This window comes from Salminus brasiliensis, chromosome 4, assembly GCF_030463535.1.
Source record: "Salminus brasiliensis chromosome 4, fSalBra1.hap2, whole genome shotgun sequence".
Classification (NCBI taxonomy): Eukaryota; Metazoa; Chordata; class Actinopteri; order Characiformes; family Bryconidae; genus Salminus; species Salminus brasiliensis.
Genome location: NC_132881.1, coordinates 43,789,271 through 43,803,966, shown reverse-complemented (window position 1 = coordinate 43,803,966; position 14,696 = coordinate 43,789,271). Strand labels below are relative to the sequence as shown.

Genomic DNA, 14,696 nt, shown 5'->3' with positions numbered 1-14,696 from the left:
TTTATACACATAGTGTCAATCGGACTGAATGAACCACCTGAATTCAATGATTAAAAGGTGTGTCCCAATACTTTTGTCCCTATAGTATATTTAGACCAGAGTTTGTGTATCCCCGTTTCCCCCTTTAGCTGTAAGACCTGCCTCTGTGCCTGACTTCCTTGTCAGTAAACTAGGCTCTGGACCTTGATTCTTCTGCTGCCTCTTACTGTTCATCCCTTTTCATCATTAGACCCCAAGGCAGCCCCTCCTCCTGTCAGTTTCAGTTATTCAATAGTTTGGGTAATAATATCAATATCAGTTAAACTCTGGCTCTTGCAGATCTGAGACGGGGGTCTGAACCCCCCTTGCTGTGCTACAAACATAACCAGACTAATAATAAAGGTGCAGAACAGATACACTATGTGTCCAAATGTTTGTGGACACCCCTGGAATTAAACATATTCAGCTCCTTTAAGCAGACACACATGTTGAAACACAGACGCAGAGCTTGTCTAGTCCCTGTAGAAAAGTACTGCCTATAGAATAGGACTCCCTGGAGCAGATAAACATTAACCTACTGGCTTCATGCTGCCTGATGCCAGACGTGGGCTAGAGGGGTGTAAAGACCCCCAGCAATTGAGCTGTGGAGCAGTGGAAAAACTGTGTTCTCTGGAATTGCGGATTTTGCTCCAACCAGTACTTTTGGGGATGATGAGGTGAGGTGATGATCATTCAACATCCCAACCTCACTAAAAGCTCTCGTCACTGAATGCAATCAAATCCTTGGAGCAATGCTCCTCCAAAATCTAGTAGAAAGCCTTTTCCATGGACAGTAAACTTTTTTTAATACTCCAATTTTGATTTCAGGAAAAAAGGAATGAGCAGGTGTCCCAATCATTTTGTCCTTATAGATGAGCTCTCTGGCACCCTCTGGTGGAGGACTGAGGCCTAGCCATTCAGCACCTTACAGACATGTTACAGTGCTGTCTATTGGCAGTATATAACCACAGACAAGAATTCCAGACATCACTCTGAATACTCCAAATACTAGATATTAATGTAACTGCAGTGTCTGAGCCACTCGTATCAATGCAACACACCATGTCACCATGCCTGTTTTTACACTGCCTCTCAATTTGAACAACTGCCAGATTCACATTATATCAAAAAGTGAAAACTGTCAAAGTGAGAGACAAGATTTTTGTGACCGCAGGAATCTGCACTGATATACTGAATCTTTGACAACACTAATGCTCACACTTACACACACACACACAGTTTTATAAAGCTCAGAGTCAGTTACTGTACGATGCGTGTCAGTTTTTTATTGAGTTTATTTTAAAATGTACATTTCATTCTGATTCATTAAAAAAAGATATAAAGCATCAAGAAAATCTGAGGTTTACTTGGCCACAGAATGCTCTTGTAAAGTAAAAGGCGGAACAGAAAGGAGACAGTAAAGGCAGAGATCGGAGTTAAAAGAGATCAGGCGTCAAAGTTTGTGCAGGTCTATACAGCGAAAGCCACTGACGGTGCTGCAACACATGTCTGTGTCTCCTTGGCTTGAGAAGTGGGTCGTTAGTGAAGCGATTTTTTTTAATTATTAATTTTTTTTTTGTTTGTTTGTTTTTTTTTCCACACACTAAAAGTCTATATAGTCTCTAACTTTAGCTACAGTTACACAACCGATCATATGTACAACGTTCAAATAGTAAAAGTTGTTAGGATAAGGCAGTTAGTCTCCGGAAACTGTGAAAGTCTGTCTGAAATAAATTATCATCATAATCATCATCGTCATCATTATCAAAGTGGCAATAAAATATATCAAAAGACCAGTCACGAAAAGGAATGAAGAATCAATGTACACCTCCTGAAACTACCAGACTGGCTTTTTTCCAATAAGGCATCAATATACAGCAGGAAAGCTGATCTTAACATCTATCCCCAAGTTTAGCTGTTAAAAACGTTTACAGAGAACTGAGAACATTTGTGAATCGCGAGACCAAATTCATTACGTGTAGATAAAGAAAAAACAAATGTAAAAAATAAACTGAAATAAATTACAAAAAACTGCTGTTCATCATTTCAGTGAGTACCTGACTTCTGCACTTGCCTTTAGTTTTGATACCTTGCATTGAGAGAGAAAAAACTAAACAAAAAATAAGAAATAAAAACAGTGAGTTTTCACTCTTACTGTTAATATCTATCACAGTTCCTGATTCCATCACTGACGTCAGATCATCTCGTAGTTCCTGATACTCTGAGGGTGCAGACTTCTATCCTGCAGAGGTCACACCACAGCCTTTACATCGTAGATATCCGATACAAACAAAAGGAGACTTTCTTCTGTAGCGTACATAACACTTTATACAGTCGGATTTGCATTCTTACTTGCAGATGCTTTGCAAACAGGAAAACTAACCTCAGTAAAATCCTCTCTCCACTCGAAACCTTTATGATTGCACTGCTGGGTTTCATCTGATACCCACCAGAATAAAAAAAAAAAAAACAGAAATAAAAGCAAAAACAAAAGAAGAACCCAGGATGTACCAGAGTTTCAGATTATCATGGAAATGAACTCAACTGAATGCTTCCCACCAATACGCCGCATGACCATCCTGACCCTACCATGGCAGTTCTGTGAAACGGGTGTAAATATGCAAATGTAAAAAGCAGTGTGAGTTGTTTTAAGTGGTAAACCCAGACTAGTCAGTCAAACAACCAGATAACACTTCACTCCGAGTGCCAGGAGTGAACACGACTCTCACGAAAATGAATACCAAACATCGACTAGAGGAGGCAACGAGTGTCCACTTGATACAAATGAAAGTCTCTCGCTGCTCTAATAGCATCGTTTTCACAGGGCTCTCAACCAGCGAGGTTTACCAGTTCCTTCAGCCCCAACGCACAGCACGTCCCACTTCAGTTGTCTCTCAGCTTATATCGGCACTTTCAAAGACCAGCTCTCCTCCATGCAGTTGCTCTTCCCCTCAGCCAGGTGGCAGTGTAAACCAGCCGACGAATCGGCTTCTCTCTCACAGTATAATCTAGATTGAACATCAGGGCCTGGGCTGAAGGAGGAGATGGAGACGGGGACGCGTCGTCCACACCTCCACGTGGTGGCCCTCCGATCCCCAGCCTGGTGCAGATCCCAGAGGAGAAGGGAGAGGGAGCGGGAATCTGAGGGGTCACTTGGGCCCTTTGGAAGAAGTGTCATTTTCAGTGGACTGGCGGCCGTCGTTCCAGGCCTCTCGGGTGCTCTTCAGAGCCTGAGTGCGCTGCTGGTCCACCACTACGTAGTCCACCCTCTCGTCTGACACGGACACGCCAGCCCCGTTGCTTTTCTTCTGCAGGGAACGAGAGGAAGATGATGAGGTTTCATGATTATAACGTATGAGGTTCCACAAGGACGGGACGGAATCTGTGCCGGCAGTCAAATCTACTGGCTCAAATGTTGATTTTGTAATAATGAGAAATTCACACCAGACATTTTTCAGTGTGTCTGCTGAACTGGACTGCTGACCACCTCACACTTTTCTCCAACCGATCCAAATGAAAAGCTCTTAATGATGTTTACATATGGTGCGTTTCCATTACATCCCCTGAACATCCTCAATCCTCACTCCTCATCTCCCTGCCGCAACTCCATCACTTGATGAGCGGTGTAGGGTCTTACTGTATGCCTCACTGAGAGGGAATACACAAACAGCGTGGAAGCACAGTTGAAGCTAAACGGTCACTACATCCAAACTCACAAGGCAGATTATAACAAGGTGCTGTGCTGATACTGGGAGCCAATTTGAAGCATAAACTACACTGTTGTCATACCTTTATCTTATTTGTGTTACCTGCTCATGCAAACAGCAGGTATGGGGTCATTTTTGCACAAAACAAAAATCGTAACATTTTTTGCTGATACGTTTTCAACCTGCTGCTATTCACACTGCAACTATTACATATCTATTGTTTTTAAACATATTTTTATATAATTCTATTCTTGCAGCTGCAACAACTTGGTATTAGTCTTTTTTGAAAGAATGCTGAGTAATATGGTAATGTTATAAAATATATATATATAGTGACACTTGAAACATTTTCACAATATTTAATGCGATAGTTTGTCATGCAAAGTTCACCAGTGACAGCAGATTTAAAAGATGCTACGCAAATACAGAGTACTGAGATTTTATATATATATATATTATATTATATTTTCAACTCCAGCCACTTAAACAGGACTACTTTACACTGTCTGTAATGAAATGTGCAGTTGATCAGTGTTCCCGGAGTACTGACAATACCCACGACATAATATAAAAGTATACCAAAAGAATCACAATAACCAACTGCGAATGTTCCGGATATATATTATCTCTGATTATCTTTTTGTCTAATATATTCGGACATGGTAGAGTTCCACAATAAAAAAGACAAATAACTATATTCACCTTTTTTTTTTTTTTGGTGACACTGATGGAATTGGACGTCCGCTTCCACACACACAGTGTACAGTGAGCACACATGCCCGGAGTGGTGGGCAGCCATTGCTGCGGCACCCGGGGAGCAGAGAGGGTGAAAGGCCTTGCTCAAGGGCCCAACAGTGTCAACTTGCCGAGCCCAGGTATTGAACCCACAACCCGGTCATCAATAGCCCAGAGCTGTAACTGCGGAGCCACCACTGCCCCATTATACAGCAGAGTAGTGCTCTGTAATTAATCAAAACTTAGAACCTTAGAACCTACAATCGACCTAATCTCGCCCGTGATGATTATTTAGGCTGGTTTTTTTTATTATTCGGTCTGTCCTTTCCCCACTGAGTGTTCATATACTGTCCACATGTGTAGTCACTTGACTCCACCTCGTCCATGGAAATGGACATGGAAACAACATGGAGGAGAGCTCAAACACTGAGCTCATATAGTCTTTCATTAATTGTAATCGAGGTCAAATGTTCAATTAATCCTGATACGGATTTGAGGTCATATCGCACAGCACTACTCAAGATCATCGTTTCTGCATATTTAGTAAATTCCTAAAATATTTTGTTATTTAAGGGTTGTGCTATCCTGCTGTAGAGTGATCACCTGAGCCTCATCACAATGTTCATTACAAACCTCAAACGGACCCAGCAGAGAAATCATATGTGTTACCTTTGAATGTCACAGTGCATTATGCTTCTTCTACACCTGAGTGTCTTCTTCACCTGAGTAGATCCTTCAAACACAACCTACTGAGCCACCTGGTGTTATTTTATCTACTACACGAGACAGTCGGTGCTACAAAACTCTGAAAAAAGGGCTCCAAACAGTGTGTGGTTTTGGACAGAGCAAGCGTCTACTTTGCATCTTAGGTCGGCTCTCGCACCTTACGAGGAGGAGTGGATTTGCCAGGGTCCAGGTCCAAGTCCAGATACTCCACTTGCTTGTCTCCTTTGGGCTTCACCATGGGACTGCCACCTCCATCTGCATTCATAGGCGGTCCCAGCTTCTAAAATACCCCCCCAAAAGACACTGGTCAGTGAAGAGCGAGCACTGTATCTAGTATCTCAGAATTTCAGCTTTCAGCTTCTAGCAGAATTAAAACTCCAAACAGGAACTGCAACTGAAACCACCAGGATTAGAAGTGCCAGATTTTTACTACAAACATCTGTCAGTTGCAGGATTTCCAGATTGGGGTTTTGAATCTGCGTAACATCAATACAGAATGATTTAAGTACGACTACGATGATGAATGAACTAGGAGCTAGGAGACACAGAGCATCTAGGTGAGTATTTCTCTAAACACACAAACCTAAGAGCCTGTGTTCTGTTTTTCTCAATCGTGAAATGACTCACTTTTGGCTGTGGCTAAACCTTTAACTACATTTCATAGGAATATTGGGGTGAATTATTAATTTATTATTTATTATTTAAACAAATGAACTGATCAGAAAACCCTGTTTCAGATGAATGCTGGAGTCAGGAGTGTCTTGTAGCTTGTTTGAGATTTTGTTTGAGGTTTTTTATGACCAGGATTCAGTCCACACTAGCAACCCTGCTCACCTCCTCAAAGGGCTCTAGACCTGCCACCTCCCTCTTAACGGGGGTGATCGGCACCGTGCAGTAGAAGGACTCCTCTCTATAGAGCAGAGAAACAAGCAGGAGGAGAGAGGAGCAGCAAAAGACGTCAAGGAGGACGAAAGATAAGGACAAAACAAGGAAGAGGAGAAACTGGAAGAGAAGGCAAAATGTGTTGAAAAAGCAAGGAACCCAATGAACAAACGCACAGCAAGAAAACGGAAAAGGTAACTGCAAGAAAAGAGGAAGCAGAAAACACAGGACTGGACCGGTCATATGAAGATGTCCTGGGAATAATGCACTTCTTTCCAATTTACTGCAGAAGTCATGTGATCAGCCACTCGAAGCTGTGTGACGGTGACTGTACTCTGCTTTGACCTAAGCTTTACATCGCTTAACCCTTTAAAGACGAGTGTATCATATTTACAGTTACATCATTCAGCTGACGCTCTTGTCCAGATTGACTTTCAAGTTTACAGAGGAGGGCCAATGTAGCATCGGGAGTCCTCATTAGTGTAGTAGGGTTGGCTGATATGGTAAAAATATTATATCACAATATTTTTAAAGACGATACCCGATTTTTATCATGATTCATATAATCACAGACTAAAACATCAGTAGTGTCAGATTCTTATAAACTTCTGCTGCTGTTCATCTAATTAAACCAGTCTAATTACACTATTAGCAATGAAACCTGCAGCTGATCAGTGTTTATTAAGCACTAACATCTTTAACATGCTTAGAAAAGAATACTGTCCATCACAATAACAAAATGTATCACGATACGATAAAATATCGTCATATGGCCCAGCTCTATGGTGTAGCACAGCATAGTCACCCAGACTGGGAATCAAACCCCAGTCTCCGATGGCTCAATGCTGGGGGGGCTTTATACCCCTCTAGCCCATGTCTGGTATTGGGCAGCATGGTGCCAATATGTTGATGTTTATGAGAGTCCTAAGCTACTGGCTCTGCTTCTCTACAGAGACTAGACACACTGTACACATCAGCACGTCTGTCAACAACAGGTGCAACTTAAAGCGGGCAAATGCATTCCTTAGAAGGGGTGTCTAAACATTTAGACATACGGTGGAAATTATATTTTAATGAATTAAAAAATAGAATATTCTATGGAATTACATTTTGCAGCAGCTTTATTTTGAATACTTAATTGTTCTTAATACTTAATGACTATTTTTTGGGATATGATCACAAAATTGTGCCCTTACTGTTTGAACGGAAGTGTTTCAGTGTCATCCTGTAATCTTCAGACGGAAGCTTCATATGACAAAGCGGTCCACACAAACGGAGGAGATTCACATCAACATAAAACACAGAGCAGCAAAGGTTACGAGAACCCACATGTCCAGGTAGAGTGTGGAAATGAAGAGAGGGACAGAATGGTTATAAACTGTACGAAATAAAGAAAAGAAAAGAATGGAGGGAGGAGAGGATGAGAGGAGTCCTTCTGTCCAGGTCAATGACTCCTTCAGTTTGCACTCTGATTATAGGGTGAACATCTAATCTGAGGGGCAGTAGAAACAGCAGTACATGCCGCTTCATCTGCATTTGGTTCATCATAATATTTGGTTAACTGATCATTTTAATGAGTACATGATTACAGCATTCAGTGAGGAGGTGGGCGAGAAGCAAAGGAACTAAATCAGTTCTGGATCTTCTGGAAATGTAAAATCTCACTCTGAATAGATTTGCAGCACCAGCGAAGACTATAATGTTAACTAGGGACGTCCCGATCAAGGTTTTTCACCCCCAGATCTGATCCAAGTCGCTTAACACTGACAATCAGCCAATACCGAACTGATCTGATCTGATCTTTGTGTTTGTAATAATCATACAGCCGCACAACTTGTCTGACTTTACTTTGTTTGGAGCAAATTTTTAAACTCTTTAGTGTTTAATATCTTACAGTCCAGTCTGACTGACCTCCCTGACCATTCAGCTTCTGGTTCCTTTACAGCTCTGCAGTCAGATCACTTAGTGCAGGGATGGGCAATATGGGGGGCCAGAGTCCAGCACTATTTACGGATTGCCTGCTCTAACAGATCTACTAAAACTGGCGATTTCCAGGTTAGTTTAATAAGGTGTGCTTGAGCAGGAGAAGCACTAAACTAAAGAATCCGGCCCTGCAGGACCACAAGGACTATGGTGTGTGCTCATTAGCCTCTTCCTCGGTTCTGAATGCACCATTCAGAGCTGGTTCAGAACCAAAGACAGGAGCGTGGTTCTCTCGCTGGGAGAACAGAGCATTTTTACCATAGTTTGGTTTCTAACCAGACGTAATTTGAGAGTAAAGACGGGATGGGAGGAATGTTAGATCTTCCCAAATGGGAAAAATGTGATCAAATATCTTTGCTGTTGCAGAACTACAACCAAGCAGGGTTTTTTGACAGTGCAGAGAAAAAATGACAGAAAACAGATGAACTTTTTTTTTTTTTTTTTTTTTGGAAGAGTGACGAGTTTAGATCCTCCTCTTCTGAGAGATTAACTAACTCACTCTTTAGCTGCTGCTCTGAGAGCCGGTTGTTGTTGCGGAGTCTCGTTTACAGCAAGGTTCTGAGCTAACGCTGAGCTAAAGTTTTCCTTTTTCCCAAACTTTCCGCTCCACCTTAAATAACGCCGCAGTTCCGCTCTGCTGTTGAAATGTACACACTGCAACTGCGGCACTGCTTAAGGTGGAATTGAGAGATAACATTAGAAGTAAATTTTAGCTTTTGTTTTGGCTGCTAACTGGTAACGTCTCCACACTTAGTTTAAATAAAGTCACAGATGAACTTTTCATCACTTTTGAAAAAATTAGTTCATCTGCAGCAGTTAAGGGCCACGTCAATTAATGGTGCACTTTGCTACAGCAAAACTCAGGATTGGAAGGGGATCGAAAACTTACTCGATACTCGATTCATTACAAATGCCTGGATTCAATGGATCAGATCGGGACATCCCTAATGTTAACACATTATTTTAATAACTTAATTCCTTCAACTCAGTTTATTTAGCAGAATTTATGCAGGATAATGTGGAATAGCTTCAAATATACTGAGCTCTGCAGTTAACTGCCCCATAAAGAGGTAACTTCTGAAAGGATCTAACTGAGAAGTAGGGGAGGAGTCGGGGAGTGGTGCTGCGGTTACATACTGGTTCATCTGTAGATTTCTTAGTGTCCTGCATGGGGACATAATTCTCATCACAGTCCTCGGAGTCGGTGCTGGAGCCAGTGCTATGCACCGACGGCGGCCTGGGAGGCATGGGGAACCTGGAGGGGCTGAGGACCACGACAACCTTTACACTACTGCTTCTGTACACACACATTCTTTCTCTCACACATGCACAAAATGCTCACACAGACACACACAAATAACTTACATTCTTTCACACACATGCACAAACACACACAGACACACAGAGACTGATGTTTAGCTTGCTTTCTCTCAAACACCTGGATCATTGCATTGTGCTTAACCTCCTTGTATTCTCTTACCTTGAGAATATTCGAGGTACAAGCAGGTATACAAACACACAATCAGTATTTATTTGCAAACAACTGAAATAATTATCATCATCATCAGGCTCTACTATAATGAGTTAGGACAATACTACAGAACTGGATGATGGGTTAGTTACTGCGCCTCCTAACCAGAGGCCATGCGAAACAGTGCCTGGACACTAGCTTCTTTCAGCAACAGCCAGATCAGTGGCTCTGAGTTGAGCAAACTGGTTTAAGTACATTCAGTCCTTACCAGGGCTATTATTATTACTGCAAACTATCATGAACACAAAAACCAACTGAATTGAAAATACACTACATGGACAAAAGTATTGGGACACCTGCCCTTTCAAGAAAAAAGGAGGAGCTCATCCAAAAGTATTGGATGAAGCATCATCATTCCAGAGAGCACAGTTCTAACACCGCTCCACAGCTCACCACTGGGGGGCATTATACCCCTCTAGCCCATGCCTGGCATCAGAAAATAGAGTCTCCTAGACAGTCCTATTGTACTGGCAGTACCTCGCTACAGGAACTACAAAAGCTGTGCATCAGCAATGGATGCTACCAAAGGTAGCTAAATGTATACATTAGAAATGGTGTCTACAAACAATTGGACATATAGTATACAAATTAAAAACAGAAAAAAAGTAATAAAGAAATAAATACAAAAAAATACATTAAAAATCACAAAAAAAAAAAGAAAAAAAAAGACAATGTCAGAAAATCAAAAACAAAACAAAATAAATAATGTACTAATTATGTACTGTTGTACTATTATGAACTAATAATAGCCCTGATTCTGACAGGTAAGACAGATGGACTGGCTGAAGCTGAAACATCACAAACTACACCACAAAAAATGAGATCTTAGCAAGTGAAATCCTCTTATATGTCTAAATATCTAATATTTCTTATTTTAAGAGTATAACAGTAATATTAGATAAATGAACTAATTTAACTTAAACCAATTAAACATCTCTGCCAGTGGAATAAAACATATTAGTAGATTAAATCACTTATTTTTACTTGTTTTAAGTTGGCAATAAAAGCTGAATCATCTCATAATATTCTACCAACAACGTAAAAACAAGAAATATCAGATGTAGATTACATGATTTCATTCGCCAAGATATCTATTTTTGCAGTGTAGCCAATCAGACCAGGGGACTGGACAGTCAGCAGGATGGACACTTACTCCCTGGCGAAGGACCTGGTGACGGGTGAACGAACTGGTGTAGTGAACTCCTCACACTCAGGGAGTGGCTTGATGTCCAAAGGGGCTGGTTTGGCTACAACAAAGCACCAAAAATAATGTTACTTTCAGAACATGTACAAGACACACTGTTCAAGGCCTTCACAGATAGCACACAAGGTTTCTCTTCTAGCTGTGAACCGGTTTACAAGTTAGAAACCGTTGTTTCAGATTATAGGCGGATTCTGAAGCGGACGGTTGACCACGCTGTTCAACGAAAATGCTTTCCTTATACACAATGACATTTCACAGAGTATCACCACAGAATACAGCACTGCACAGAGGTTTTAGGCACCAGGCAAAATCTAATGTACTCTAATGAAAAGCTGCTTATCTGGTCAGTAAGTGTTTATTTACTTAGTAAAACGCTGATATTAAAATAAACACTAATAACATTTCTAAAGAAAGTCGTGGTGGTTTTCCATCACTGGGTTCATTAAAACACCTCCAAAGTTCTCCTTATGGAGTCCAGTACTATTCAGGGTTCTCATCAAACACCCGGTCGTGTAAATCAGTGCTTTTGGTAAATCAGTGATCTCAACTACTGCCTTCAGAATGAGAAATTCTTGTTCCTTTTCGCAGTATTTAAGTCTACCTGCATTTGTTTTAATGAGATCTAAGGCCGGATTCATAAAAGCTTTCCTAAGAAAAAAAACCTTAGGAAGTTCATAAGAGCATTTCCCTGATGTATAAACTAACAGTAGTTAAAGGAAATCTCCACTTTTATTCCAGTTAAATTAGTTAGACATTAATTCTGTAATTTTATTATTTAAACTGATCGTTTTAGAGGCCGACAGTCCGAGCTCTTACACTCTAAGACTACTGTGAGGCTACTGTAAAGTTAAGAAAATGTTTAAGAACTTTTTTTTTTAATAATTTATCAATTTCTAAGACTTTTAAAAGAAGAGTTTGAAAAAAAAAAATCAGAAAAGTTTTTTGAAGAATTTGGATATCAAGAAAAGCACACAATTTCTTTTAAAGTACAATTTTGTCAGGAGGACCAACTCTGGATGAACTCTGGATGACGGGATAGAAATAACTAAAGACATTTATCTAATAGAAAAGATATTTTGCACAAGCACTGGAGTAAATGGATCAAATATTCATCAGAAACAAGACCAGGTGTAATTACCGAAATATGTATTGAATGAAATGATTATTTATTAATTTATTGGTTGTTTTATAGGAGCATTAAGATAAAGCAAAGGTAGGAACTTTGCTGTTGTCTTCTACTTTAATGTGCGATATATTCCCTGAATGTACATCGTTTGTTAAATGTTATTCAAAAGTTAAAGGCATTGTGTAATAGGATATAAGAACATTGTGTATATATTCTACTTGTAATACCAGCATAAAAAGATAGATAAATAAATAAATAAATAAAACTACAAAATTGTGAATCTGGCCTCTGGAGTCTGACACTCTCACTGCTGAGAGAACTGCTTCTAAATAATTGGCTTAGGTGCCCAAATCCTCACAGGACTGCACAGTGCTGTCTATTCTGGGAACTCCTATCAGAGCCCTGTGTATAGAGCGATGGTTCTCTACTCTAATTCATCTGATTCAACCTCTTAGTTCACCATCAAACCCTCTGATCAGGTTAAATTCAGCTTTGCAATGTCAGAGAAAACAACTGCAAGGGGGGTTGTTGTACGGTCATAAATCTACTGGTGAAGGGGTGATGCTGCCTGCAGAGGGAGCTGTGGACCACAGATAAAGCTTAGTGCAGGAAATCCAGCTAATCAACAATTGTCATCTGATCAGAGGAGCATTTTCAGCAATCAATTCACAATCCTAAAAAGACACAACCAATGACAGCGAGTCCTCATTAACTAACACAGCAGAGCAGACCCCGAAAACGCTGTGGGCTGTCTGTACCATTTCTGTTCTCCCTCTTATTGATTATGTTTAAAGCAATCAGGAGTCTGCCTGTGACTTGCTGCCTCATACTGGAGCTAAAAAAAACACAGTCAGGAGGCAACAGCACAGATTCCCACTCCTTTCAATTTCACAGTTTTGGTTTAGCCCTCACAGCTGGCCCACAATGCCAATGAGCTGAGAAGCTCTCAATCTGGCAACCAAGAAGGAACATGCTTTCCCATGGCTAAACGGGATCGTCTGAAAGACACACCATCTGGTACCAACGTGCCAAAAGACAGAGACAGCACGGACTCCTGATGTAGATTTCAAAGCCCTAACTGAACCATTCTGGAGCACAGAAGACGACCCTTACAGCCTGGTGATCCACTGTGGACATACAGACGTCCTGTTTGGGGTCAGTAGAGCTGAGCGATGGCAGTGTGAATGTGTGAGCTGCTCGTTCGTGTTAACATGTTTTGCTTGTATCGAGATGTATGTTAGTGATACAAGAGTGAAAGGGGGGTTTGCCAGTAATTAGATAATGATTTTGTGGTGTGTGTGTGTGTGTGTGTGTGTGAGAAAGCACATCTGGATAACTTCACTCATCCAAAACTTGCATTACTGGCTCACTAAATGTCAGTCACAGCTGTAAGAAACTCAGAGACCTCTATTTGGTAATTCTTCCCACTCATGGCTACATTACTCAAAACTAGTATCATAGTAGTTCCTAGGGATGTGCATTCTGACCTATTTCAATTACCTATTAAATCTGGAGTATTTAAAGTATTTGTAGAGAAAGAAAAACACAACTTTGGGTTTTACAGCCGATGGGAATTTACCATTTTCATAAATATTAAGAAAACTTGAACAACTTCTGGAAAGTGGGCAAACTGCATGCAAATGAATCACTGTTTTCATCAGCTACGGTTTTGCTCTGTGTATTCTGTGACCCGCAGACAGATTTTGTCAGCTGGCAAATTAAATTTTCAGTGTCAGCATGATGTAACTATCTATAACTAATGCAATCTTTCAAACATGCAGGAAAACAGGCTGTGATGTTGAGAAATCCACTCACAAGACTGCTCAAACTGCGAGACAAGCGACCAAAAGAAGGCTACATTTGTTCTCCCACCTAATGGCCTCCAAACAATCCTCTTGGTGAGAATATCTCTGCAGCCATACATATTTCTGCCTTTTAATGCACATTTTCAAATTTTGCGAATGGATTTCTTCCCCTTAGCGGACGATGTGCCATCGCAGTCACAGAAATATTTGACTGATATTTGACTGATTTTGAACCCAACAACTACAGGAGCCTATTTATCACTAAGGCTGTCTTTGGCAATATGCTCATTTTCCAGGAGTAGCGAAGTGTCCTGCAACACATACGTCCTTACAAACATGAGCAAAACTGTTAAATTCTACAGCTCAGTTGAGTCTAAAAGTGATGTTTCACTTATTCAACTGTTACATATTTTTCTCCACTGTCCTATGACGATATACAGATACTTGCATAGTGATTTCAAGAAAAAGGATACTGACACCTTGCGCAGTTATCAGAGTACTTAAGTACCCATGCACATCCCTAGTACTTACTAAATAATTCATAGTGATTTGACAGTAAGCTTTAAATTTGACTAAATATTAAGTTCAGCATTAATGTGTGGCTAATATCTGCATTTTTATGATACAAGTATATATGTATAATCTCCATATATTTAAACATAGCACATTCCTATTCTCATGCTCATTAGTTTATAGGTCCCCTCAGAACAGATCATGTTGAGTGTTGGTAAAAGTTAAGATGACAGGCAGACAAGAGAGAAGAAGATGGTGGCGGTCTGTGGAGGTACCTACCCTTACGACGTCCTCGGAATTCACCTACGGTTTGAGAGTCGGTTCGCTCAAGACCGACAGCCCGATTAGCTCTGATAATTTTAGGGCTCTGACCTGATTGGTGAAAGAAAACTTGTTTTTGTTACATGTCTCTCTTGAAATTATTTGCATGTGCGTGTGTATTTTTTTTTCTGTGTGTGTGTGTGTG

At 40.5% G+C, this 14,696-nt stretch overlaps 1 protein-coding gene across 7 annotated transcripts in view; it reads right to left on the bottom strand.

The window, feature by feature from the left end:
- Positions 1-1,289: 1,289 nt before the first annotated feature.
- gab1 (GRB2-associated binding protein 1) overlaps positions 1,290-14,696 on the bottom strand; it is a 95,441-nt gene continuing 82,034 nt past the window's right edge. For 3 of the 7 annotated variants that reach the window (XM_072678534.1, XM_072678535.1, XM_072678540.1), the window contains exons 8-12: positions 14,510-14,602; positions 10,736-10,829; positions 9,189-9,315; positions 5,344-5,466; positions 1,290-3,326 (exon numbers count right to left, since the gene is read on the bottom strand). In XM_072678534.1, the coding sequence (XP_072534635.1) occupies positions 3,168-3,326; positions 5,344-5,466; positions 9,189-9,315; positions 10,736-10,829; positions 14,510-14,602 (596 nt within the window). In that variant the 3' untranslated portion in view covers positions 1,290-3,167. The other 4 variants (XM_072678536.1, XM_072678538.1, XM_072678537.1 and 1 more) reach the window with 4 other exon arrangements.